This window comes from Rattus norvegicus, chromosome X (genome assembly GCF_021556685.1).
Source record: "Rattus norvegicus strain SHRSP/BbbUtx chromosome X, alternate assembly SHRSP_T2T, whole genome shotgun sequence".
In the NCBI taxonomy this organism is placed as follows: Eukaryota; Metazoa; Chordata; class Mammalia; order Rodentia; family Muridae; genus Rattus; species Rattus norvegicus.
Genome location: NC_141554.1, coordinates 86,897,322 through 86,922,135, shown reverse-complemented (window position 1 = coordinate 86,922,135; position 24,814 = coordinate 86,897,322). Strand labels below are relative to the sequence as shown.

General features: G+C 37.9%; 1 protein-coding gene across 50 annotated transcripts in view; it reads right to left on the bottom strand.

The window, feature by feature from the left end:
* The window catches only part of Dach2 (dachshund family transcription factor 2), a 563,517-nt gene that overhangs the window by 192,519 nt on the left and 346,184 nt on the right, over positions 1-24,814 (bottom strand). For all 50 annotated transcript variants that reach the window (XM_087599387.1, XM_087599389.1, XM_087599396.1 and 47 more), the window contains 1 exon segment: positions 4,331-4,462. In XM_087599387.1, coding sequence (XP_087455513.1) covers positions 4,331-4,445 — 115 coding nt within the window. In that variant the 5' untranslated portion in view covers positions 4,446-4,462.

Below are 24,814 nucleotides of genomic sequence, written 5' to 3'. Positions count from 1 at the left end.
ACCTTTTCTTTAGATCTTTTTTGTATTCTGTTTATGTATCTTGCCCTATTTTGTTTTTTTGGTTTGTTTTATATTATTTTATTTGTTTTAGTATATTCTTTTTTGTGGTTTTGAATCTTTCTTTTACTACATATTTTATTGGATTCTTTTTATTTACATCTCAAATGTTGTTCTTATGCGGATGCAAGCACTGCCAGCTTCTTCAATCTTTTCTCTAGCTCATGTTATCATTTAGATGCCTATTTGTTTTCTAAAAGGGAGACAGACGTGTTTGGATTTAGATGGGATGAGAGGTAGAGAGGTTCTTGAAAGACTTGGAGTATCAGTAACAAGATAAGTAAATATATTAATAACAATGTAGAAAATATAATTGAATATTTTCCATTAAGCTGAATGCAAAGTTATAGAAAATTTTAAATCTTATTTAATAATTTGAGCTTATTTGTGGGTATTGCACATTTTTATGACAGCATTAGTCAGAAATTGTTTTAGAAATTCAAATGAACAATTTGTTTTTCTAGGAACAAAATAGAACATAATTAATGTAATATCAAGAAATCTGTCAGAGATATATTCAAGATAGTAGTCCAGTGACACAGCTCCTCCAATAATGCCAGAATTTCTAACACTTTTCAACCAGTTACACCAACTAGGGAATAATATTCTAAAATATGAGCCTATAGGGGCCATACCTATTATAAAAACCATGCTCATCATCTGATGCAAGTAGATATATCTTCTGACTTGTGTCTTTTATCTACCTTATGAAAAAAAGGAGCTTGGGAAGAACAAATTAAGGATAACTCCACTATTTTATTGAACATTTTAAAGTATTTCTCAGCCATTTGTATTGAACAAATGCTACATTTCTGCCATCCTTAAGCACAAACCTTCTCCAACCTATAGACATGACCTGAGGGCTCTAGGAACCAGTCATCTGTAAACAATTCTACATGGAGATAGTACAGGCAGTTTAAATCACCAAATAAAGTCATTCCATCTCTGTTTCACTCTCACATCTTTGAAATACCAATTTAATGCTGCTTCCTCATATGTCTTTCTTGGCCATGACAAATTTATTTTTCCCAGTATTTTCATAATTTATATCTTGTGTTTCCTTCCTGTCATCTACTTTAGAATAGTCACCTCTATAATGATTTGTTTTTTTTAATACATTCTGTTTTAGATCATAATCATCAAAATTTACCGATCTTTATTTTCTCTTTTTTAGAGATCAAAATGTTGCCGTTTTGTTGTTAAATATGAGAGATTATCAATCTTAAGTCAAATCATTAGAATTTCATATAACAAAACACAAAATGACTATTGCCTTATAACTGAATGTTCACTTTTATGTCAGCATTTAAATGAAAATTCAATGCATATTCTTCCCTGATAACTCATAACCAAGTTAATTGAATATTATTACTGTATTAAGTACAATTTGTTTGCATGATTTTATCCAGTATCCACCATGTAAATAATATCATAGTTATTCTCTAAGACCTAGTTCTCCTTTGGATTATACATGCAATTTTTCCAGTTCTATTTAAACCATGAACATTCAGGAAGATCATGCCCATAACTAGTAATTAGGCCATAAATTTTGCTGACTCTGATCTCCCTTGTCAAGATGCAGTACTTTTTTTTTCTCCTGGGAGGCACTAAAATAAACTAAAGTTGAAAAATGAGAAATCTGGCACAGTCTTCGATCTCATTTTAAATCCTGAGATAGGAAACCTAAGGATATCAAAGACACACCGGTCTCTCAGATTAAGAAAGGCCAGTCTCACATAAAATTCTTAAATAAGATTACATTTTAATGTAAACTTTTAAATTTTTAATTTATTATTCTGTTGTTTATCAAGATTTCAATAATGCAGACTATATAAAAACTCAGAAACTTAAATAGACCACTACCAGTATGTATATTCAACTTTGTTTTCCTTTTCTACACAGGGTGCAAGTGATTTCCCTCTGTATCAAAATAAGGAAATTTTATTGTAAATGTTGCATGGTCCATGACAGAGACTACTGTATTGTGTTTCTATAGTACCCCATATAGCATGAAATATAGGAGAAAATCTTTTATAGCACTAACTTACATCTTAAGAAGGAGAAGATTATATCTAGGAAATAACATTAATAATTATTTACTGCCAGAATTTGGGGCACTGGTATGTTACTCAAAATAGTTTGTGATGTCCTGAAATATATATAATGTAGGGTACTGAGTGCCTTTATGCTTTCACAAAAACATTAAATTTCAAAGGGCTTTTGTTTTCATACACTGGTCACATTTTTAGCATATCAAAATGATTTATATTATTATTAATTATTTTATTTATTTACATCCCAAATGTTGCCCTCCCTTCCAGTTCCCCTTCAAAGAGTTTTCCCCCTATCCTTGCTCCCCTTCACCTCTGAAAGGGTGACCACCCCCCATCCCTTGGGCATCTCTCTCCCTGAGTCTATAAGTGTCTACAGGATTAGGCATATATTCTCCCACTGAGGCCAGAAAAGGCAGCCCTGTGCTACATATGTGTCAGGGGCCTTGGACCAAACTATGTGCACTGTTTTTTTGGTGGCTTAGTCTTTGGGAGCCCCCAGGTGTCCACAATAGCTGATGTTGTTGGTCAGGGTTGCCATCCTTTTCAGTTCCTTCAATCCTTCCCCTAACCCTTCCATATGGGTCCCCGATCTCAGTTGAATGGTTGCCTGTGAGTACCTGCATCTGTCTCAGTCAGTTGCTGGTGGTGACTCTCAGACTACAGCAATGCTAAGCTCCTGTCTAATCTTGGTTTAATTCTGGGCACATTTAAGAAACTTTAAGGCTGAATTTCAGCTTGAGTTGATAGGCCGTTGAACATAGAAGCTGGTAGTTCTCTTCTTGTATACTCATTTTAATATCTCTTTAGCTCAATGATTTGATCAATACAGCATTGGTGACTAGAAAGAATGTTAAAAGATCAACCCTTTGGACTGAATCAAATGCGAGATCAATATTTAAAGCTGGAATTCAATAGCTTTATGACTTAGACAAAGTATAATGTTCTGTGCCTCTGTTTCTTTTGATTTGCGAATCTACAAATATTAGAACAACATTTTCACTGTATTTTCGTGGGAATTATAGCAGCTAGCAGTCCAAATATTATAAATCCATAAAACATGAATTTTCAACTTATTTCCTGTTAAATTGCACCAACGCTCTACCTAAGCCTGTAATTCATCAGGAACATTGCAAGTATACATGGAGAGATCCATAATGTATTAAGATCAGTCATTTTACATTTTGATTTGATTAAATATTTTTCCTCCTTAATTCAATTTTCCATTTCCCTCCAAAATAAAGTCATGGCATTCTTTCATGTCCAGAAGCATAGATAGAAAGTAAGAAGCCTACCAATCTACTTGCTGCATTATTTTGAATTTAGCTTGGGAACCTGTAGCTCCTGCAACCATTATTTGTTGCTTCATTTGTTATTTTTCTCTTAAATCAAATCTTAATCATTAATTTATTCATTTATTTATCTACATATGCTACGAGTTGTGATTGCATAATTCAGAACTGTAAGAATACTATCAAATGATAAAGGTCAAGTTACAATTATCATAAAATAAAAGAAAAAGCAATCAGTATGAAGTGAAAAAACATATCACTATAAACATCTTTATTTTTCTCTTTTGCCTTTTCTTTTTTGAGAGCTCTCTTTTGTACTGCTGTTGAACTTAGGCTTGGTCAATAATGGTTTGAATCTAGCAGACCCAGCACTCACCTAAACAGGTGGTTGGTTCTACAACTGAGAAGACTGGTACAACCAACCTGGAATATGGGTTGCACCTTTCTCTTTGAGAATGATGAGGTAAGTAGTATGTCTTTAATCTGCAATAGGGCACTGTTTTTCAGATAGGAGTACAATAGCTAATATAACAATTAGAATGAAATTGCCCAACAAAAAGTAGAAAGGTGACAAGCATGATGTCTAAGGAAGGAGGAAGGTGTGGATTTATGACCAATCTGTGCTATATAGAGAAATCTTCTGTCAAACACAGACACAGACACAGACACAGACACAGACACAGACACAGACACACACACACACACACACACACACACACACACACACACACACACCAGATATTTGTAAATGACTATGAAATGGGACTCTGGGTTTATACCTGTAATAGTGTATTATGTTGTGTGTAACGTGTTTTTAAAAAGCTAAATGTTCTTTCCAGAACCAGTATTCTTTGTTCCTTTTTCTTCTCTCTTCCATTATATAACAAAAACAGCAAGTGTCACCTTTTGGCAACTGCTGAAGATACTCACCTGTGGTGGAATTAAGGTCGTCTGGCTCAGACTCAGTCCCATTTTGGCTTCCATTACCCTGAAGAGTATTCATTGCCATAAGCTTCATTTTCTGTAGCTTCATTGCCTCAGCCATCGCTGCAGCTGTTATACCTAAACCAGAATCATCAATTTACAAATGAGAATCATTTCTTCATGACAGTAAAATCTATGCAGTTTTAAAAAGAGTATGCTGGATGAATATGCAGAAAGGTAAACCACAAGTAAGCATTAAAATAATGTACATTTAAAGTGTATTTTCAACTCATAATAACTCCTTACAAAAATAGCATGAAAATCTTGTTTTGAAAGATTAGACTATGGGTCTTATTCTAATGCACAGAGAAACAAGTAAAAAGGTTAAACATTTCAGTTGTTCACGTTATTCTTTTTTTTTTTAAGTAAAGGAAGTATTAACAGCAAAAACTTAAAATCTGTGTAGGTATGAACAATCTACAGCTGCCAGGGATGAGAGGGAGATTAGAATCTCTAGGAAGCCAAAGAGACAAGGGATAGTGGAGGCTCCCAGGAATAAATGTGAGTAACCATTGCCAATATACCTAACAGTGGGGACATAGAACCTGAAGAGGTCACCCCTGTAGCCAGGAAGGATCCAAAGTGGAGAGATAAGGACACCAACCCACCCACAGAACTTTGGACCCTAAAGGAAATGTAGGTATGGGGCAGAGACTAAAGGAAAGGCCAACTAATAACCAGCCCAATGCAGAAATCCATCCCGTAGCCAAATATCAATTCCTGATATTATTAATTATACTCTGTTATGCTTGCATAACTGTCCTCTCAGAGGCTCTACACAGCAGCAGACTAAAACAAATGCAGATACCCACATCCGAATATTGGACAAGAGGTCAGGAACACTTGTGGAGGAGTTGAGGGAAGGATGAAAGGCCCTGAAGGGGAAGGGAACCACACAGGAAGAACAACAGAGTCAACTAACCTGGACACCTAAGAACTCTCAGAGACTGAGGCACAAACCAAAGAAAATTCATGGGCTGGAATGAGGCCCCAGGGCATATGTAGCAGACATGCAACTCAGTCTCCATGGCTGCCTACTCTGGCCTCAATGGGAGAGGACGCACCTAATCTGGCAGAGCCTTAATGTGGCAGGATAAATGGATATGCAGTGTGTGTTCCACCCTCTCAGAGGAGAAGGGTTGGGGGATGGGGAGAGGAATAAATAAATTTAAATTTAAAAGGGACTATTGGATGGACAGCAGTAGAGATGAAAAGAGGGCAGTGGAACAATCCAAGCAATATGATAGCAGAATTGGAAATAAAAATGGGGTTGAGGCATTAGTTGAGGAGTGTACCATAAAGAAGGAGAAGAACAAAAGAAAGAAAAATAAAATACTAAGGATGATTGAAAAAGTCATAAAGAATCATATTATTTTTATGTAACATTACACACACTATACTTGATACACACACACACACACACACACACACACACACACACACCATTATATCACTAACAAAAGCCCTGCGGCTAGGCATGACAAAATCCATTTTAAGTTGTTTGTTAGGGGAGTTCAAAAGACTCCAGAATCAGAATAGGCTTTTCTTATTGCTGTTTTTTTGATCTTAGAGATTGAAGCTCTTATTGTTGAAAATGCTATGCATTTCAGACATAGAACCCAGAGAATTTGAGTTGTACCTATCCTGAAAGTCACCTCCTTGAGGATTAGCTTTGACAACACCAACAATATCAAAAGACACTAACTATACTGCTGCCAAGAGATCCTGCCCGTTTGTGAAGCCCAGTAATGATCTGCTTGGCAATATATTCCTGTAAGCATAATATTGTTAGCTATACCTGTTCAGTAAACAACACAAATTAGAATTAAAGCCTACTCAACAGGATGAAAATCATACCTGGTACTGGAATCTAACGTTTCCAGGGATACTAATATCTTGAATCTTAGAGGAGACCTTTCTACCACTTTAGTAAACCATCATATGTCCTAACTGCATTTTAATTTTTTTCCTTCTACCCATATAACTCTGGGAGGCACTAGTCCTTCATCAAGTATGCTTTTGTGCATAGAAGAGAGACCCTTCAAGAGGAACACAACTGGTCAATATGTAGAGAACAGCCAGTCTTAGACCTAGAACCCAGACTCACTGGATAGGTCTACAGTGTAACATCCGTATCTAATGCTCAAGGTACATAGTGGAAAACAATGTAGAATTATAAGAGATATAAAGTCAGAAGATCAGATGTGACTTTGTCTCCTAACAAATTACAAGGAAGGTACACACTCATGATATCTCAAGCACATGGCTGTCATAACGAGACCTGAACAATAGCAATAACAAAATGTTATCATGAAAGGGGTAAATTCCTTAATTTCCAACCTAGACTGGTGGTTTAGTCATCGCTATGGATGAGAATCCTTAATTGAATATCCAAACTAAGTGGTAAACATTGAAATTATATGCACATACATAAGTGAATGGAATCAATTTGCTATACCTCTAAATTGATATATTTACACATATATCCAACAATAACCATTTCTAACAGAAACAATAGATTTAAAATGAAGGGAGAATAGATTACATGGAAGGAGTTAGAGGGAGGAAAGGGAAGGGACAAAATAATGTAATAATATCTAATTTTAAAATAAAAATCATATATTAAGACACAAAATAACAAAATATTTATATTTAAGTGACTGAAATGGAGTTAGAATGGAAGACATACCCATGTTGTCAAGGAAACACACATTTACTTATATTTGAGCATTTACTACTATAACTTCTATTCTTATGTGCCTGTTTCATTATCAGACTAATATTTAGTTATTGTAATTTTAACAAGTATAATGTTTTAAGTTCATCACTGATAATTTTATTCAATCCTTTTAGCTCCTTCTGACTCCTCTCAGATTCTCTCTCCAAAATTTTCCTTCCAACTTTATTTCAAAATCATCTAAGCTTAAATTAGTGCTATCCATCTCTCAATTGTCCTTAGTCATCGGTAGCTCTTTATTTACAGGCAGATTCATGAGATTTGCCTCTTCCATGTTGAATGTGTGTTCCATGATAACTCATCTATTGGTGTTCCTATTGCTCAGATCTAGTTAAGGCAGCCATATTAGTGAGGTGTCACGGGTGTATTATGAATAGGTTTAGGGGCATCTCCTGAAGCATGGTCTGAGGGCACACCTCTAAAGAAAACAGACTTCTACATATGGCACACATTAATAATCAATAACTCCTCAGCTAGGAATGTGAGCTCATGAGACATTCCCATATCTATGCTGGAATGCTAACTGACTTGATTTTGTGCAGGTCTCCTGTAGGCAACCACAGCTTCATGAGTCCATAAATGTAACAGTCATATCAACAAAATAATGTTTTACCCCACTAATGCTTTACTTCTAGCTCATACAAACTTTGTGTCTCTTCTAGTAAAAAGCTCAGTGCCAGAAATGTTATATGTCCCATTGATGTGCTAGTCTGGAAAACTTACAAACTCCTAAAAATACTGGCTGCAGTCATAGTTCTTGTTTGCCTAACAAAAATTGAGAGTAAGACCCTATGGCTCAAAGCACTACATATTTGAGACATAGGGAGTTAAATCAAGCTTTTTCTGGTCTAGAAGATTCATCCCTTTTGGCAAGCTTCCATAATGTCAGAAGTTACAATGTAGCTGTATGAGGGAAACAGTAATCAACATTCTTACCCAATTGTGAACCCTGGGGGCTACAATATCAATCAGTCTGGCAAGAATATAGCCACAAACACAAAGGTGACATAACTGTAATGATGATAAAAAATGATGTCTGAATAAATTTATGGCACTCCTCCAAAGAAAAAAGTCATTTCTGGTGATGTGAATATAACCAGGAATCCCTGGTAAGGAAGCTCAGAGATCTTAAGGGAATAAATGACTACTATTATTTTACTAAACAGATATATTATTCAAGTGGTTCTAAGTATATATCACTATAATCATAGATGAGTGTAGCTTTCATTACTCATTCAAAAAACTTCTTTATGTAGTGGATGACAATGAATGTAAGAGACTTACTAATTGTCAAAGTGTAGAGAATAAGTTTCTGGGATTGGGGATTTAGCTCAGCTGTAGAGCGCTTGCCTAGCATGCGCAAGGCCCTGGGTTCGGTCCCCAGCTCCGAGAAAAAAAGTTTCTGGGATAATCAGTCATTATTGGAACATCTGAATAACCCACTCTATCCCCATGTCTCAGGGACAGCAGAGCAAACAGAAAGACTGGTTACTCTAACTACTGACTACATGATAGCATGTGACATATACAATAGTCTATCCCCGTACCTTTTGTAATTACGTTTTTTAAATATTTAATTTGCTATTTACTTCCTTTCATGTTTCATTAAAGAATGGCTATCATATAAAAAGCTGTACTTATATAGTATATACAATTTGTCTTTGTAGGTAAAATCATATAAATGAAACTGTTACTAAAATATGTGTCATAAATCTCCTTTGTGAAGATTCCTGCCATGTAATTTTTGGGGCAGAGGCTATGATAAGAATAGTCAAAATAAGACCTACTCTTCCAATGTTGGAATGCTTAGTTTTAAATAAGATGTGTCCATCAATTCCCTCCTGTCAGGGTTTGGGAAATTCTATTGAAGAGGGGAGAGAAGTATTGTAAGAACAAGGTGGGATGGAAGACAGGAAGGAAACAAGGCCTTTTAGACACAGCAGGACCGAGGCACATGTGGACTCTGAGAGACAAGGGCAGCATGCACAAATTCCATATAAGTCAGAAAGGGTCCCAGCACTGCGGTCATTGAACAGGACTCCCATTCTTTAACCAAAAAGCTATCTCCACTTAAAACCTCTTGCAAAAGAGAGATTAGTTTTCTCCAATGTGGTCTCACAGGGCATACATGCCACTCTTGAGGGCAGCTCCACCCTCAGCAATAGATGAGCAACGCAAAATATACAGAATGGTATTTTTGGAAGGTTTTCCTCTCAGAGTGCTTCATCTGAACATTTTTGTCTTACCACTATTTTTTCTGTATGTTATATTTTCTGATTTTCTGTTTTAATGGAATTTGCTTCTGTTCATTTGTATGTCCATCTGTGGTTTCCATGAATTTTTAAAAAAAATTTTATTCATTTATTTGGTTTTTGATCTGCTGTTTGTTTTCTAAAGAAAGAGAGAATGAATGGACTTGAATCACTGTGGAGAATTCAGGAAGAGATAATCAAAGAAAAACTGTGATCAAAATATATTGTATAAAAATATTTCAACAAAATCTTAAGTATGCAAAACCCTGATTATCCAAACAATGTTCTACTCTTTAACTAGTGGGTCCCCGGTCCCTGCACTGTCAAGCCTACATGCAAATTCACTCTGCATCTATAACTCTGAGTATTTTGTATTCATTATGTAACATGTTCTATTTAATATTTTTCTATGTCTAGTTTATTCTCTTAGAATAACAATCTTGATGTTCACATATGTCAGAAGTAATAATAACAAAATTATTTTTAAGTTGAGAAATATTCCACTGTATATACTATTGATAATGAATAATTTCTTTATGTACACATCTGCTTATAGAAATTTAAGTTATATTATTGGCTATCATGAGTAGTGTAATTATAAGGAAAATGAAATATCTATCCGTATTCCTGATTCTGATTTTCCTACATGTATCAACTAGTATATACTTAATGTTTATGACATTGTTCATGGTGTTATTGGGCTTTACATCTGCTGTATACGTGTTGAAATATTAGCTTTTTTCTTGGATATGTGATCTAGGAATATTTTTTTCCTTTCATAAGTTGTTTTTTACTTTTGTTACAACTATTTTCTTTGCTGTTCAGCAGCTTTCCACTATGATATAGTCACATGTCCATTTTGTGTCATTTTCAAGGAATCACTTTTTTTAAGATTTATTTATTTAATATATGTGAGTGAGTACACTGTAGCTGTCGTCAGACAAACCAGAAGAGGACATCAGATCTCATTACAGATGGTTGTGAGCCACCATGTTGCTGCTGGTATTTGAACTCAGAACCCCTAGGAAGAGCAGTCAGTGCTCTTAACTGTTGAGCCAACTCTCCAGCCCTTAAGGAATCATTTTTAAGGCACGTGCCAAAACATTTTTTCTCTATATTTTGTACAGGAAGTTGGGTGGTTTTGCATCATTTATTTTAAGTTTTTAATTCGTTTGGTGAACATATCAGTTTCCCATTTCTGCTTGTGGATACCTACCTTTTCAAATGCATGTTATTGAAGAGGGTATTACTGCCCCATTGTATAGCGAAAACAATTCTTAACAATAAAAGAACAGCTGAGGGAATCACCATCCCTGACCTCAAGCTCTGTTACAGAGCAATAGTGATAAAAACTGCATGGTATTGGTACAGAGACAGACAGTAGTTTGATAAATGGAATAGAAATGAAGACCCAGAAATAAAAGCACACACTTGTGCACACTTGACCTTTGACAAAGAAGCCAAAAATATACAATGGAAAAAAGAAAGCATCTTCACTAAATGGTGCTGGTCTAATTGGATGTCTGCATGTAGAAAAATTAAAATAGACCCATATTTGTCACCTTGCACAAAACTCAAGTCCAAGTGTATCAAGGACCTTGACATAAAACCAGATACACTGAATCTAATAGAAGAGAAAGTGGGACAGAGCCTTGAACTCATTGGCACAAGGGGAAATTTTCTAAACAGAACTCCAATGGTTCAGGCTCTAAGATCAAGAATTGATAAATGGGACCTCATGAAACTAGAAAGCTTCTGTAAGACACATTGGAATTCTACAGATTGGGAAAAAAATCTTCACCAACCCTACATCTGATAGAGGGCTAATATCAAAAATATATAAAGAACTCAAGAATATTACCACCAAAAAACCAAACAACCCAATCAAAAAGAATGGGATATAGAACTAAACTGAGAATTCACAACAGAGGAATCTCCAATGACTGAGAACCACATAAAGAAATGTTCAAAGTCCTTAGTGATGAAAGAAATGCAAATTGAAATGGCTCTGGGATTCCAGCTTACACCAGCCAGCATGGTTAAGATCAAAACTTCAGGTGAAAACACATGTTAGCAAGGATGTGGAGAAAGAGGAACACTCCTCCATTGCTCGTGGGATTGCAAACTGGTACTTGGAAGTTCCTAAGAAAATTGGAAATAGACCTATCTAAATATCCAGAAATACCACTCTAGAGAATATACCCCAAAGATGCCTCACTTTGCCCCAGGGGCACATTTTCTTCTATGTTCATAGTGGCCTTATTTGTGATAGCCAGAAGCTGGAAACAACCCAGATGTCCCATGACAGAAGAATGGGTACAGAAAATGTGGTTCACTTACACCCAACTATTAAGAATGAGGACATCCTGAGTTTTGTAGGCAAATGGATGGAACTAAAAAATGTCATCCTGAGTGAAGTAACACAGACTCAAAAGGACATATAACCCAGATGTCCCATGACAGAAGAATGGGTACAGAAAATGTGGTTCACTTACGCCCAACTATTAAGAATGAGGACATCCTGAGTTTTGTAGGCAAATGGATGGAACTAGAAAATGTCATCCTGAGTGAAGTAACACAGACTCAAAAGGACATATATGGTATGATCTCACTAATAAGGGGATATTAGCCAAAAAAAGTACAGAATACCCAAGATACACTCCACAGAACTAAAAAAGGTAAACAAGCTGAAGGGCCCAAGTAAGGACACCTCAGATCTACTTGGGAGGGAGAAGAAGGTAACCACAAAGTGGGAGGGAAGGAGGGACAGAGGAGGGAAAGGGGATGTGGGTTGTGGGAGAGGGAAACATGATCTGGCATTGGTTGGGGGAAAAGGACTGAAGCCCTGAGGGCCTGCAGAAAGAATGGAAACAAGTAACTTTGGGAGGAAGGAGGTTGGGAAGGCCCTGTAGAATGTAATAGAGACCTGGGGAGTAAGAGACTATCAGAACTCAAAGTGGGGACCCTAGATGAAAGGCCCTACAATGGGGATAGGAAACTTATTGAATCCACCTCCAGCAGAAAGATAGTGCATCAAGTGAGGGATGGGGTTGCATTCCCACAGCCAACTGGTCCACAATTCTTCTTATCTGAATGAAATGTAGAGAAGGAAATGGAGAAGCGCCTGAGGAAAAGAAGGTCCAGTGATAGGCCCAAAGTGGGTTCTAGTAAAAGGGGAGGGCCCAAGACCTGACAACATTACTGGAGCTATGGGATGTTCACAAAAATGGACCTACCATGACTGCTCTCCAAAGGACCCAACAAGCAGCTGAAAGAGTCAGATGCAGATATGTGTACCTAACCAATGAACAGAAGCTGCTGACCCCTCTGGTTGAATTAGGGAAATGCTGGTAGAATCTGAGGAGGAGGGTGACCCTGTAGGAGGACCGGCAGTCTCAATTAATCTGGACCCCTGAGATCTCCCAGACACTGGATCACCAACCAGTCAGCATACCCCAACTGAGACGAGGCCTCCAACACAAATACAGCAGAGGACTCCTTGGTCTGGGTTCAGTCAGAGGAGATGCACCTAGCCCTCAGGAGACTGGAGGCCCCAGGAAGTTTAGAGGGTGGACTTGGAGAGGAATATAATCTGGAGTGTAAAATTAATTAATTGATTAATTAATTAATTAAAACAAATATTAGATTTCCAAACATAATTATAGTCATTAAACGGTAAGTTTGATATAAGGTTATCTATAACTTGTAACAAAATTAAGAAGGAGAAAATGTATTTATGTTTCATCATGAGAGAGAAAGCTTGAGTTTGGGTGGTTAGGGAAGTGGGAGTGAACTGAGAGGAGTTGGGTAAAGAAATAACTATCAAAATATGTTATGAAAAATAATTTTAAAAATTTTAAGTGCAAAAATTACTAAAAAACAGTAGTAACGAGTATCAGTTCTCAATATGATTTGAAAAGAAGTACGGAAATTTTAGTTTCCTAGTTGTTTATACTATGACCATCACTTCATATTAGTTTGAAAACTTTTCTGCTAATAATATATCTCCCAAAGGAAAAACATTTTATATCATTACACGGTTTCAATCTACCTTTCAAGTACTATGCAATGACTTATTTGTTATTTGCAATTAAAGCTGCTTTGGGTCAAGTATGATGTACTAAAACTCTTTGAAATAGACTATAAGCCACTTATGAAGATGTAAATTTTTAGGTAGATATATTATTCAGGTTCATATTTACAAAATGTGATTCTTTGAACTCTGTGCAAAACAAAACAAAGCCAAAAAAACACCTCTTGTACCTTAAAACATCAGAGTACAGGAAATGAAAATTTGAAGGAATCAGAAATTAGAAGCCATTACAGAAATCCAAAACTGGTAAAAAGGTAAATGTAAAAAAACAGTCAAAAATACAATTGACTATGAGTTGCCCAAACCAACTTATATACTTAAAATACAATCTGGACTCCTAATGTCCCGGGAGTATCATACAGGAGGAGATAGAATAAGAGCCAGATCTAGTCCTTTGATAGAAAATTGTATATTTTTGTAGAACAGGGAAAATTGCACCAATGAAATCTTAATATGGAGACACCATGGGAGAGAGACCCGACCGCCTGGTCAGGTGGGCACTCCTGAGGCTGCAGAGCGGAAGAGACCACCAACACTGCCCACCCCTGCCCACATCCCTGGCCCAAGAGGAAACTGTATAAGGCCTCTGGGCTCCCGTGGGGGAGGGACCAGGAGCGGCAGGACCCCTGCCTGAGACACCGCCGGAACCTGAAGGAAACAGACCGGATAAACAGTCCTCTGCACCCAAATCCCGTGGGAGGGAGAGCTAAACCTTCAGAGAGGCAGACAAATCTGGGAAACCAGAAGAGACTGCTCTCTGTACATACATCTCGGACGCCAGAGGAAAACACCAAAGGCCATCTGGAAACCTGGTGCACTGAAGCTCCCGGAAGGGGTGGCACAGGTCTTCCTGGTTGCTGCCTCTGCAGAGGGCCCGTGGGCAGCACCCCGCGAGCAAACTTGAGCCTCGGGACCACAGGTAAGACCAACTTGTCTGTTGCAAGAAGGCTGCCTGGTGAAATCGGGACACACAGAGGCAGAACTCCTCTAGGATCGGGCACGTCCTGTGTTTACCGGAAGTCCCACACCCGCAGATCCTGGCCCGCAGCAGCTCTCTGCTCCCAGACCCCATGGGAAAGAGACCTCTCTGCCTGGTCAGGTGGGCACTCCTGAGGCTGCATAAGCTCCCGAAAGGGGCGGCACAGGTCTTCCTGGTTGCTGCCGCCTCAAAGAGCCCGTGGGCAGCACCCCGCGAGCGAACTTGAGCCTCGGGACCACAGGTAAGACCAACTTTTCTGCTGCAAGAAAGCTGCCTGGTGAACTCAAGACACAGGCCCACAGGAACAGCTGAAGACCTGTAGAGAGGAAAAACTACACGCCCGAAAGCAGAACACTCTGTCCCCATAACTGACTGAAAGAGAGGAAAACAGGTCTACAGCACTCCTGACACACAGGCTTATAGGACAGTCTAGCCACTGTCAGAAATAGCAGAACGAAGTAACACTAGAGATAATCTGATGGCGAGAGGCAAGCGCAGGAACCCAAGCAACAGAAACCAAGACTACATGCCATCATCGGAGCACAATTCTCCCACTAAAACAAACATGGAATATCCAAACACACCAGAAAAGCAAGATCTAGTTTCAAAATCATATTTGATCATGATGCTGGAGGACTTCAAGAAAGACGTGAAGAACTCCCTTAGGGAAACACAGGAAAACATTAATAAACAAGTAGAAGCCTACAGAGAGGAATCGCAAAAATCCCTGAAAGAATCGCAAAAATCCCTGAAAGAATTCCAGGAAAACACAATCAAACAGTTGAAGGAATTAAAAATGGAAATAGAAGCAATCAAGAAAGAACACATGGAAACAACCCTGGATATAGAAAAGCAAAAGAAGAGACAAGGAGCTGTAGATACAAGCTTCACCAACAGAATACAAGAGATGGAAGAGAGAATTTCAGGAGCAGAAGATTCCATAGAAATCATTGACTCAACTGTCAACGATAATGTAAAGCAGAAAAAGCTACTGGTCCAAAACATACAGGAAATCCAGGACTCCATGAGAAGATCAAACCTAAGGATAATAGGTATAGAAGAGAGTGAAGACCCCCAGCTCAAAGGACCAGTAAATATCTTCAACAAAATCATAGAAGAAAACTTCCCTAACCTAAAAAAAAGAGATACCCATAGACATAGAAGAAGCCTACAGAACTCCAAATAGATTGGACCAGAAAAGAAACACCTCCCGTCACATAATTGTCAAAACACCAAACGCACAAAATAAAGAAAGAATATTAAAAGCAGTAAGGGAAAAAAGTCAAGTAACATATAAAGGGAGACCTATCAGAATAACACCAGACTTCTCGCCAAAAACTATGAAGGCCAGAAGATCCTGGACTGATGTCATACAGACCCTAAGCGAACACAAATGCCAGCCCAGGTTACTGTATCCTGCAAAACTCTCAATTAACATAGATGGAGAAACCAAGATATTCCATGACAAAACCAAATTTACAAAATATCTTTCTACATATCCAGCACTACAAAGGATAATAAATGGTAAAGCCCAACATAAGGAGGCAAGCTATACCCTAGAAGAAGCAAGAAACTAATCGTCTTGGCAACAAAACAAAGAGAGTGAAAGCACACAAACATAACCTCACATCCAAATATGAATATAACGGGAAGCAATAATCACTATTCCTTAATATCTCTCAACATCAATGGCCTCAACTCCCCAATAAAAAGAAATAGATTAACAAACTGGATATGCAACGAGGACCCTGCATTCTGCTGCCTACAGGAAACACAACTCAGAGACAAAGACAGACACTACCTCAGAGTGAAAGGCTGGAAAACAACTTTCCAAGCAAATGGTCAGAAGAAGCAAGCTGGAGTAGCCATTCTAATATCAAATAAAATCAATTTTCAACTAAAAGTCATCAAAAAAGATAAGGAAGGACACTTCATATTCATCAAAGGAAAAATCCACCAAGATGAACTCTCAATCCTAAATATCTATGCACCAAATACAAGGGCACCTACATAGGTAAAAGAAACCTTACTAAAGCTCAAAACACACATTGCACCTCACACAATAATAGTGGGAGATTTCAACACCCCACTCTCATCAGTGGACAGATCATGGAAACAGAAATTAAACAGTGATGTCGACAGACTAAGAGAAGTCATGAGCCAAATGGACTTAACGGATATTTATAGAACATTCTATCCTAAAGCAAAAGGATATACCTTCTTCTCAGCTCCTCATGGTACTTTCTCCAAAATTGACCATATAATTGGTCAAAAAACGGGCCTCAACAGGTACAGAAAGATAGAAATAATCCCATGTGTGCTATCGGACCACCACGGCCTAAAACTGGTCTTCAATAACAGTAAGGGAAGAATGCCCACATATACGTGGAAATTGAACATGCTCTACTCAATGATAACCTGGTCAAGGAAGAAAGAAAGAAAGAAATTAAAAACTTTTTAGAATTTAATGAAAATGAAGGTACAACATACCTAAACTTATGGGACACAATGAAAGCTGTGCTAAGAGGAAAACTCATAGCGCTGAGTGCCTGCAGAAAGAAACAGGAAATAGCATATGTCAGCGGCTTGACAGCACACCTAAAAGCTCTAGAACAAAAAAAAGCAAATACACCCAGGAGGAGTAGAAGGCAGGAAATAATCAAACTCAGAGCTGAAATCAACCAAGTAGAAACAAAAAGGACCATAGAAAGAATCATCACAACCAAAAGTTGGTTCTTTGAGAAAATCAACAAGATAGATAAACACTTAGCCAGACTAAGGAGAGGACACAGAGAGTGCGTCCAAATTAACAAAATCAGAAATGAAAAGGGAGACATAACTACAGATTCAGAGGAAATTCAAAAAATCATCAGATCTTACTATAAAAACCTATATTCAACAAAACTTGAAAATCTTCAGGAAATGGACAATTTCCTAGACAGATACTAGGGACCGAAGTTAAATCAGGAACAGATAAACCAGTTAAACAACCCCATAACTCCTAAGGAAATAGAAGCAGTCATTAAAGGTCTCCCAACCAAAAAGAGCCCAGGTCCAGACGGGTTTAGTGCAGAATTCTATCAAACCTTCATAGAAGACCTCATACCAATATTATCCAAACTATTCCACAAAATTGAAACAGATGGAGCCCTACCGAATTCCTTCTACGAAGCCACAATTACTCTTATACGTAAACCACACAAAGACACAACAAAGAAAGAGAACTTCAGACCAATTTCCCTTATGAATATCTATGCAAAAATACTCAACAAAATTCTGGCAAACCGAATTCAAGAGCACATCAAAACAATCATCCACCATGATCAAGTAGGCTTCATCCCAGGCATGCAGGGATGTTTTAATATACGGAAAACCATCAATGTGATCCATTATATAAACAAACTGAAAGAACATAACCACATGATCATTTCAATAGATGCTGAGAAAGCATTTGACAAAATTCAACACCCCTTCATGATAAAAGTCCTGGAAAGAATAGGAATTCAAGGCCCATACCTAAACATAGTAAAAGCCATATACAGCAAACCAGGTGCTAACATTAAACTAAATGGAGAGAAACTTGAAGCACTCCCACTAAAATCAGGGACTAGACAAGGCTGCCCACTCTCTCACTACTTATTCAATATAGTTCTTGAAGTTCTAGCCAGAGCAATCAGACAACAAAAGGAGATCAAGGGGATGCAGATGGGAAAAGAAGAGGTCAAAATATCACTATTTGCACATGATATGATAGTATATTTAAGTGATCCCAAAAGTTCCACCAGAGAACTACTAAAGCTGATAAACAACTTCAGCAAAGTGGCTGGGTATAAAATTAACTCAAATAAATCAGTTGCCTTCCTCTATACAAAAGAGAAACAAGCCTAGAAAGAAATTAGGGAAACGACACCCTTCATAATAGACCCAAATAATATAAAGTACCTCGGTGTGACTTTAACCAAGCAAGTAAAAGATCTGTACAATAAGAACTTCAAGACACTGAGGAAAGAAATTGAAGAAGACCTCAGAAGATGGAAAGATCCCCCATGCTCATGGATTGGCAGGATTAATATAGTAAAAATGGCCATTTTACCAAAAGCGATCTACAGATTCAATGCAATCCCCATCAAAATACCAATCCAATTCTTCAAAGAGTTAGACAGAACAATTTGCAAATTCATCTGGAATAACAAAAAACCCAGGATAGCTAAAGCTATCCTCAACAATAAAAGGACTTCAGGGGGAATCACTATCCCTGAACTCAAGCAGTATTACAGTGCAATAGTGATAAAAACTGCATGGTATTGGTACAGAGACAGACAGATAGACCAATGGAACAGAATTGAAGACCCAGAAATGAACCCACACACCTATGGGCACTTGATTTTTGACAAAGGAGCCAAAACCATCCAGTGGAAAAAAGATGGCATTTTCAGCAAATGGTGCTGGTTCAACTGGAGGTCAACATGTAGAAGAATGCAGATCGATCCATGCTTATCACCCTGTACAAAGCTTAAGTCCAAGTGGATCAAGGACCTCCACATCAAACCAGACACACTCAAACTAATAGAAGAAAAACTAGGGAAGCATCTGGAACACATGGGCACTGGAAAAAATTTCCTGAACAAAACACCAATGGCTTATGCTCTAAGATCAAGAATCGACAAATGGGATCTCATAAAACTGCAAAGCTTCTGTAAGGCAAAGGACACTGTGGTTAGGACAAAACGGCAACCAACAGATTGGGAAAAGATCTTTACCAATCCTTATCCAAAATATACAAAGAACTCAAGAAGTTAGACCGCAGGGAAACAAATAACCCTATTAAAAAATGGGGTTCAGAGCTAAACAAAGAATTCACAGCTGAGGAATGCCGAATGGCTGAGAAACACCTAAAGAAATGTTCAACATTTTTGGTCATAAGGGAAATGCAAATCAAAACAACCCTGAGATTTCACCTCACACCAGTGAGAATGGCTAAGATCAAAAACTCAGGTGACAGCAGATGCTGGCGAGGATGTGGAGAAAGAGGAACACTCCTCCATTGTTGGTGGGATTGCAGAGTGGTACAACCATTCTGGAAATCAGTCTGGAGGTTCCTCAGAACATTGGACATTGGACTGCCTGAGGATCCAGCTATACCTCTCTTGGGCATATACCCAAAAGATGCCTCAACATATAAAAGAGACACGTGCTCCACTATGTTCATTGCAGCCTTATTTATAATAGCCAGAAAGTGGAAAGAACCCAGATGCCCTTCAACAGTGGAATGGATACAGAAAATGTGGTACATCTACACAATGGAATATTACTCAGCTATCAAAAACAACGAGTTTATGAAATTCGTAGGCAAATGGTTGGAACTGGAAAATATCATCCTGAGTGAGCTAACCCAATCACAGAAAGACATACATGGTATGCACTCATTGATAAGTGGCTATTAGCCCAAATGCTTGAATTACCCTAGATTCCTAGAACAAACGAAACTCAAGACGGATGATCAAAATGTGAATGCTTCACTCCTTCTTTAAATGAGGAAAAAGAATACCCTTGGCAGGGAAGGGAGAGGCAAAGATTAAAACAGAGACTGAAGGAACACCCATTCAGAGCCTGCCCCACATGTGGCCCATACATATACAGCCACCCAATTAGACAAGATGGATGAAGCAAAGAAGTGCAGACCGACAGGTGCCGGATGTAGATCGCTCCTGAGAGACACAGCCAGAATACAGCAAATACAGAGGCGAATGCCAGCAGCAAACCACTGAACTGAGAATAGGTCCCCCGTTGAAGGAATCAGAGAAAGAACTGGAAGAGCTTGAAGGGGCTCGAGACCCCATATGTACAACAATGTCAAGCAACCAGAGCTTCCAGGGACTAAGCCACTACCTAAATACTATACATGGACTGACCCTGGACTCTGACCCCATAGGTAGCAATGAATATCCTAGTAAGAGCACCAGTGGAAGGGGAAGCCCTGGGTCCTGCTAAGACTGAACCCCCAGTGAACTAGTCTATGGGGGGGGAGGGCGGCAATGGGGGGAGGGTTGGGAGGGTAACACCCATAAGGAAGGGGAGGGGGGAAGGGGATGTTTGCCCGGAAACCGGGAAAGGGAATAACACTCGAAATGTATATAAGAAATACTCATGTTAATAAAAAAAAAATCTTAATATGGTTGCCTTTAAAAGACCTACACCAGTGACAATACTTGGCATGCAAGTGTGAACACAGAAAAATTCACAAAGCCTCAAAATTAGATGGCCATCTACAAAAAGGAACAATATGAGTTTTCTATTAAGGTCCCTATGGCAGGTTATATAATCACAAATGACAAAGCCTACACATATGTGTGTGTGTGTGTGTGTGTGTGTGTGTGTGTGTGTGTGTGTGTGTGTGTGACCCCAATTTGTTCTGGTCTAAAACTAATGCAGATAAATGTAGTAGAGACTAAAGGAATGGCTGACCAAACATGGGATCCATCCCATGTGCAGGCAGCAAACCTTGACTCTACTACTGATGCTATGCTTTGCTTGCAGAAAGGAGCCTAGCATGACTGTCCTCTAAGAGGCTCTACCACCAGCTGTCTGGGACAGCCAACCATTAGACTGAGGTCAAGGATCCCTAAGAAAATTTAAGGGAAGGACTGAAGAAGCTGAAGAGGATGGCATCCCCATAAGAAGACCAACAATATCAATCAATCCGGACCCCTGGAAGCTCCCAGAGACTAAATCACCAACTAAATAGCATACATGGACTGGTCTGAGGCCCCAGGCACATGCATAACAGAGGACTGCCTTGTCTGGCATCAGTGGGAGAGGATGTGCCTAATCCTGCAGAGACTGGATGTACCAGGCAAGGGGGATGCTTGGGATAGAGCACCCTTTAAGAAGCAAAGGGAATGGGGGTTGAGGTGAAGAACTCTGGGAGGGGAGGATCAGAAGAACAGACAACATTATGTATGTAAGTAAATAAAATAATTTAAAAAAACTTAATATATATTTAAAGAATATATATACATATATATATATAAAGATAAATAGATTGATACTTAATATAATAGTGCTTATTAAAATAAAAGAGTCAACTAAATTCAGAGTAGAGGTACAAAAAATGAATTACTACGGGGAAAGGTAAGCATGAAAACAATGGAAATATAGTACTTGTGTATGAAATTGTCAAAGAATGGTTAAAATAAGTACAAATAGGTAACTAAATAAAATGGCCAAGAAAGACAATAGAAAGAAGGCATTGAGGGCTGGAGAGACGGCTCAGCCGTTAAAGGCTAGGCTCACAACCAAAAATATAAGAAAGAAGGCATTGGTAAGGGATTATAGATCAACATTACAGTGATTCTTCTGTTCATCATCCAGTAATAAACACAATATTAAAAATAATGCTCTGAAGTGTGGTTAATACACACATTAAGACTTATAGGAGAGCTTGAAGGGGCTTAAGACCCGATATGAACAACAATGCCAACCAACCAGAGCTTCCAGGGACTAAGCCACTACCTAAAGACTATACATGGACTGACCCAGGACTCTGACCTCATAGGTAGCAATGAATAGCCTAGTAAGAGCATCAGTGGAAGGGGAAGCCCTGGGTCCTGCCAGGACTGAACCCTCAGTGAACAGGATTGTTGGGGGGAGTGGTAATGGAGGGAGGATGTGGAAAGAAACACCCATAGAGAAGGGGAGGGGGAGGGGTTAGAGGGATGTTGGCCTGGAAACCAGGAAGGGGAATAACAATTGAAATGTAAATAAGAAATACTCAAGTTAATAAAGATTAAAAAATATATATTAAAAAGAAGGACTCCCTGTTCTGGCCTCAGTGAGAAAAGATGCATCTAACCCTCCAGAGGCTTGAGGCCCCAGGGAGTGGGGAGGTCTGCAGAAGGGGAGGAGTGGGGGTGGAGACATCTGCTTGGAGATGGAGGTGGGGAGTGAGGAAGTATAGGATAAGGATTCTTCAGGGGTAGACTGGGAGGGTGATGAAGACTGGACTGTAAAAAAAGATTAAATAATTTTTTCAAAGTAATAAATATTTACGTATATTTTAAATAATAAAAGAGATATGTTTCCAGGCTTATCTAGATGATCATATTCCGATGAATGGCTGAATACTACATATGTAATTTAGATTTCATCAAGATGATCAGTGGTCTGATGCAGCATTGCCTTTGACTATATATACTTTTTCTTGTGGTAGAAATGTGATGTGAATCATTTTAATAAATCCTTGAATCACGGCCACCAAAAAAAATTCATATTTTTTAAATGATGAGGGAAAGCTTGACAAACTACTTGTTTTCTAAATATCAGATAGATCTTAGGTTTAGCCATGAAATGGTGTAGATACTAGATATCCTCCCCCTCTCTGTCTCTGTCTCTCTGTCTCTGTCTCTGTCTCTGTCTCTCTACATCTCTCTCTCTCTCTCTCTCTCTCTCTCTCTCTCACACACACACACACACACACACACACACAAATTTTTATTACAGACTTAGTTCAGTTGAAGATAGATATTAAGAGTGGATACAATTAGTCAATGTTAATATTTAACTTGCCCTTTCAAAGTGAAAGATTGGAAGACGTACAATAAAACAGTGAATTTTAATGTGAGAATGGAGCCAGAGAGGGAAATTACAATTAGGAACCATTGGCAAAGCATTGTAGAGTGCAACCAAAACACTGCTTAGAAGGCTGGCTGCAATTTTGGACAAATTACCATGGCTTTACATGCCTAACAAAATTCCCAGTTGCTAAGCAATGATGCATTTATCTTCTACACATTTGTCTAAACAAAGTAATAGGCATTAAACAATCTGAAAGTCTAACAATCTTCTCAAATACTATTTTATCTGCTCCTAAACAATTATAAGGAGCAACATATCAAGCCTATTTTCACCAACATTTAAAATTATAACAACAAATCAGTGAGTTGTGTGCCCCTAAAACACATTGTATAAGGCTAAACTTGCTGGGAAAAAATAGCATTAGAGGAAATCTGAAAGCAAAATTACTTGACTGATTCATTAATTGACTTTTTAGGTTAAAAACAATAACAATCATTAATTCTAAAAATGACTACATTTGCATAATCAAGTATTTGTCTGTGGCAATTATGATTTCTAGGGACAAGTGAAAGAGGGCAAATAAACTAGCCATAGCAGGGGAGATGGGGAGAAAAAGAGAAGACCTAGATAAATTCCAATTAAGCAGGCATGCACATTTCACCCAGAGACTGTTCTCAACATAGAAGCATATTAATTATTTACCTGTATTTTGGCATATACATTTCAGGGAGCAAGATGTTAAAGGTATAATTTAAAAATTCTTATTTCAGGCATAATATTAATATAAAATGTTGTATATTATCATTAAAAATCAGAGGCAAATTCTGGGAAATTTCGTTATCTACACACCACTCATCTTGCTAAGTACACACCAATCTATTTAATTTTTAGAGAACCAGTTCTTCTCTTGTTAAATATAAAGATTAGCTATCAACACAAATTAAAATAAAATAAATGTTTATTTAGAAAGCATATATCGGAGGGAAAGTGCCTATTTATTTCCTGCTAAAAATAGAATGAGTGGGAATTTACCCTCCAATTCCAAATATGGCTGTTGTCTATAATTGAAGTACAGTTTTAAACATAAAGCAGCTAAAGATAATTCAAATGTGCTTTGTGTTTGTCAAAGGGTATCAAACTGCCACTAGGAAACTATGAAAAATCATTAATGCACCACATTCTAGAAAGGCTTCCTCCTGTGGCTTTTAGGAACCCCTTGGACATATCAAATAAGTACCAGAGAACCAAACATGTAGTCAGTTCTTCACTCCTCATGATGTCTGTTCTAAAAATGTTTTAACGCCAGAAAAAAAAATACTTTTATATTTTGCTATTTTCATTAAACACAGTAACAGTTCATATTCTAAATATTTATATTCTAACTAAAAGTATAAAAAGAGGTCTAGGAGAATGTAACTTTGTGTCATGCACATTACATACATAAAGTATAAATACAGATTAATCAACTATATTCACATAAAATAATATAGTAATGTACAGGAAGATACCTGAAACAGCCACATAATCAAATGCATATGAATAATATAGAAAAGTAAACAGATGTCATAAAAATATTAATCAGGTTTTTCTTTGTCTTTCATGGACATAAGAGCAGTTTTAAAGCCTATTTTATTTTGTCACAAGAATTAGAATCTGTGAAGATCTTTGAAACTCATTCTCTTACTTTAACAGCTAAATATAACAAACTAATATTGCTATTCTTGTATTAAACTTTAAACCAGAGCTTCCAGGGACTAAGCCACTACCTAAAGACTATACATGGACTAATCCTGGA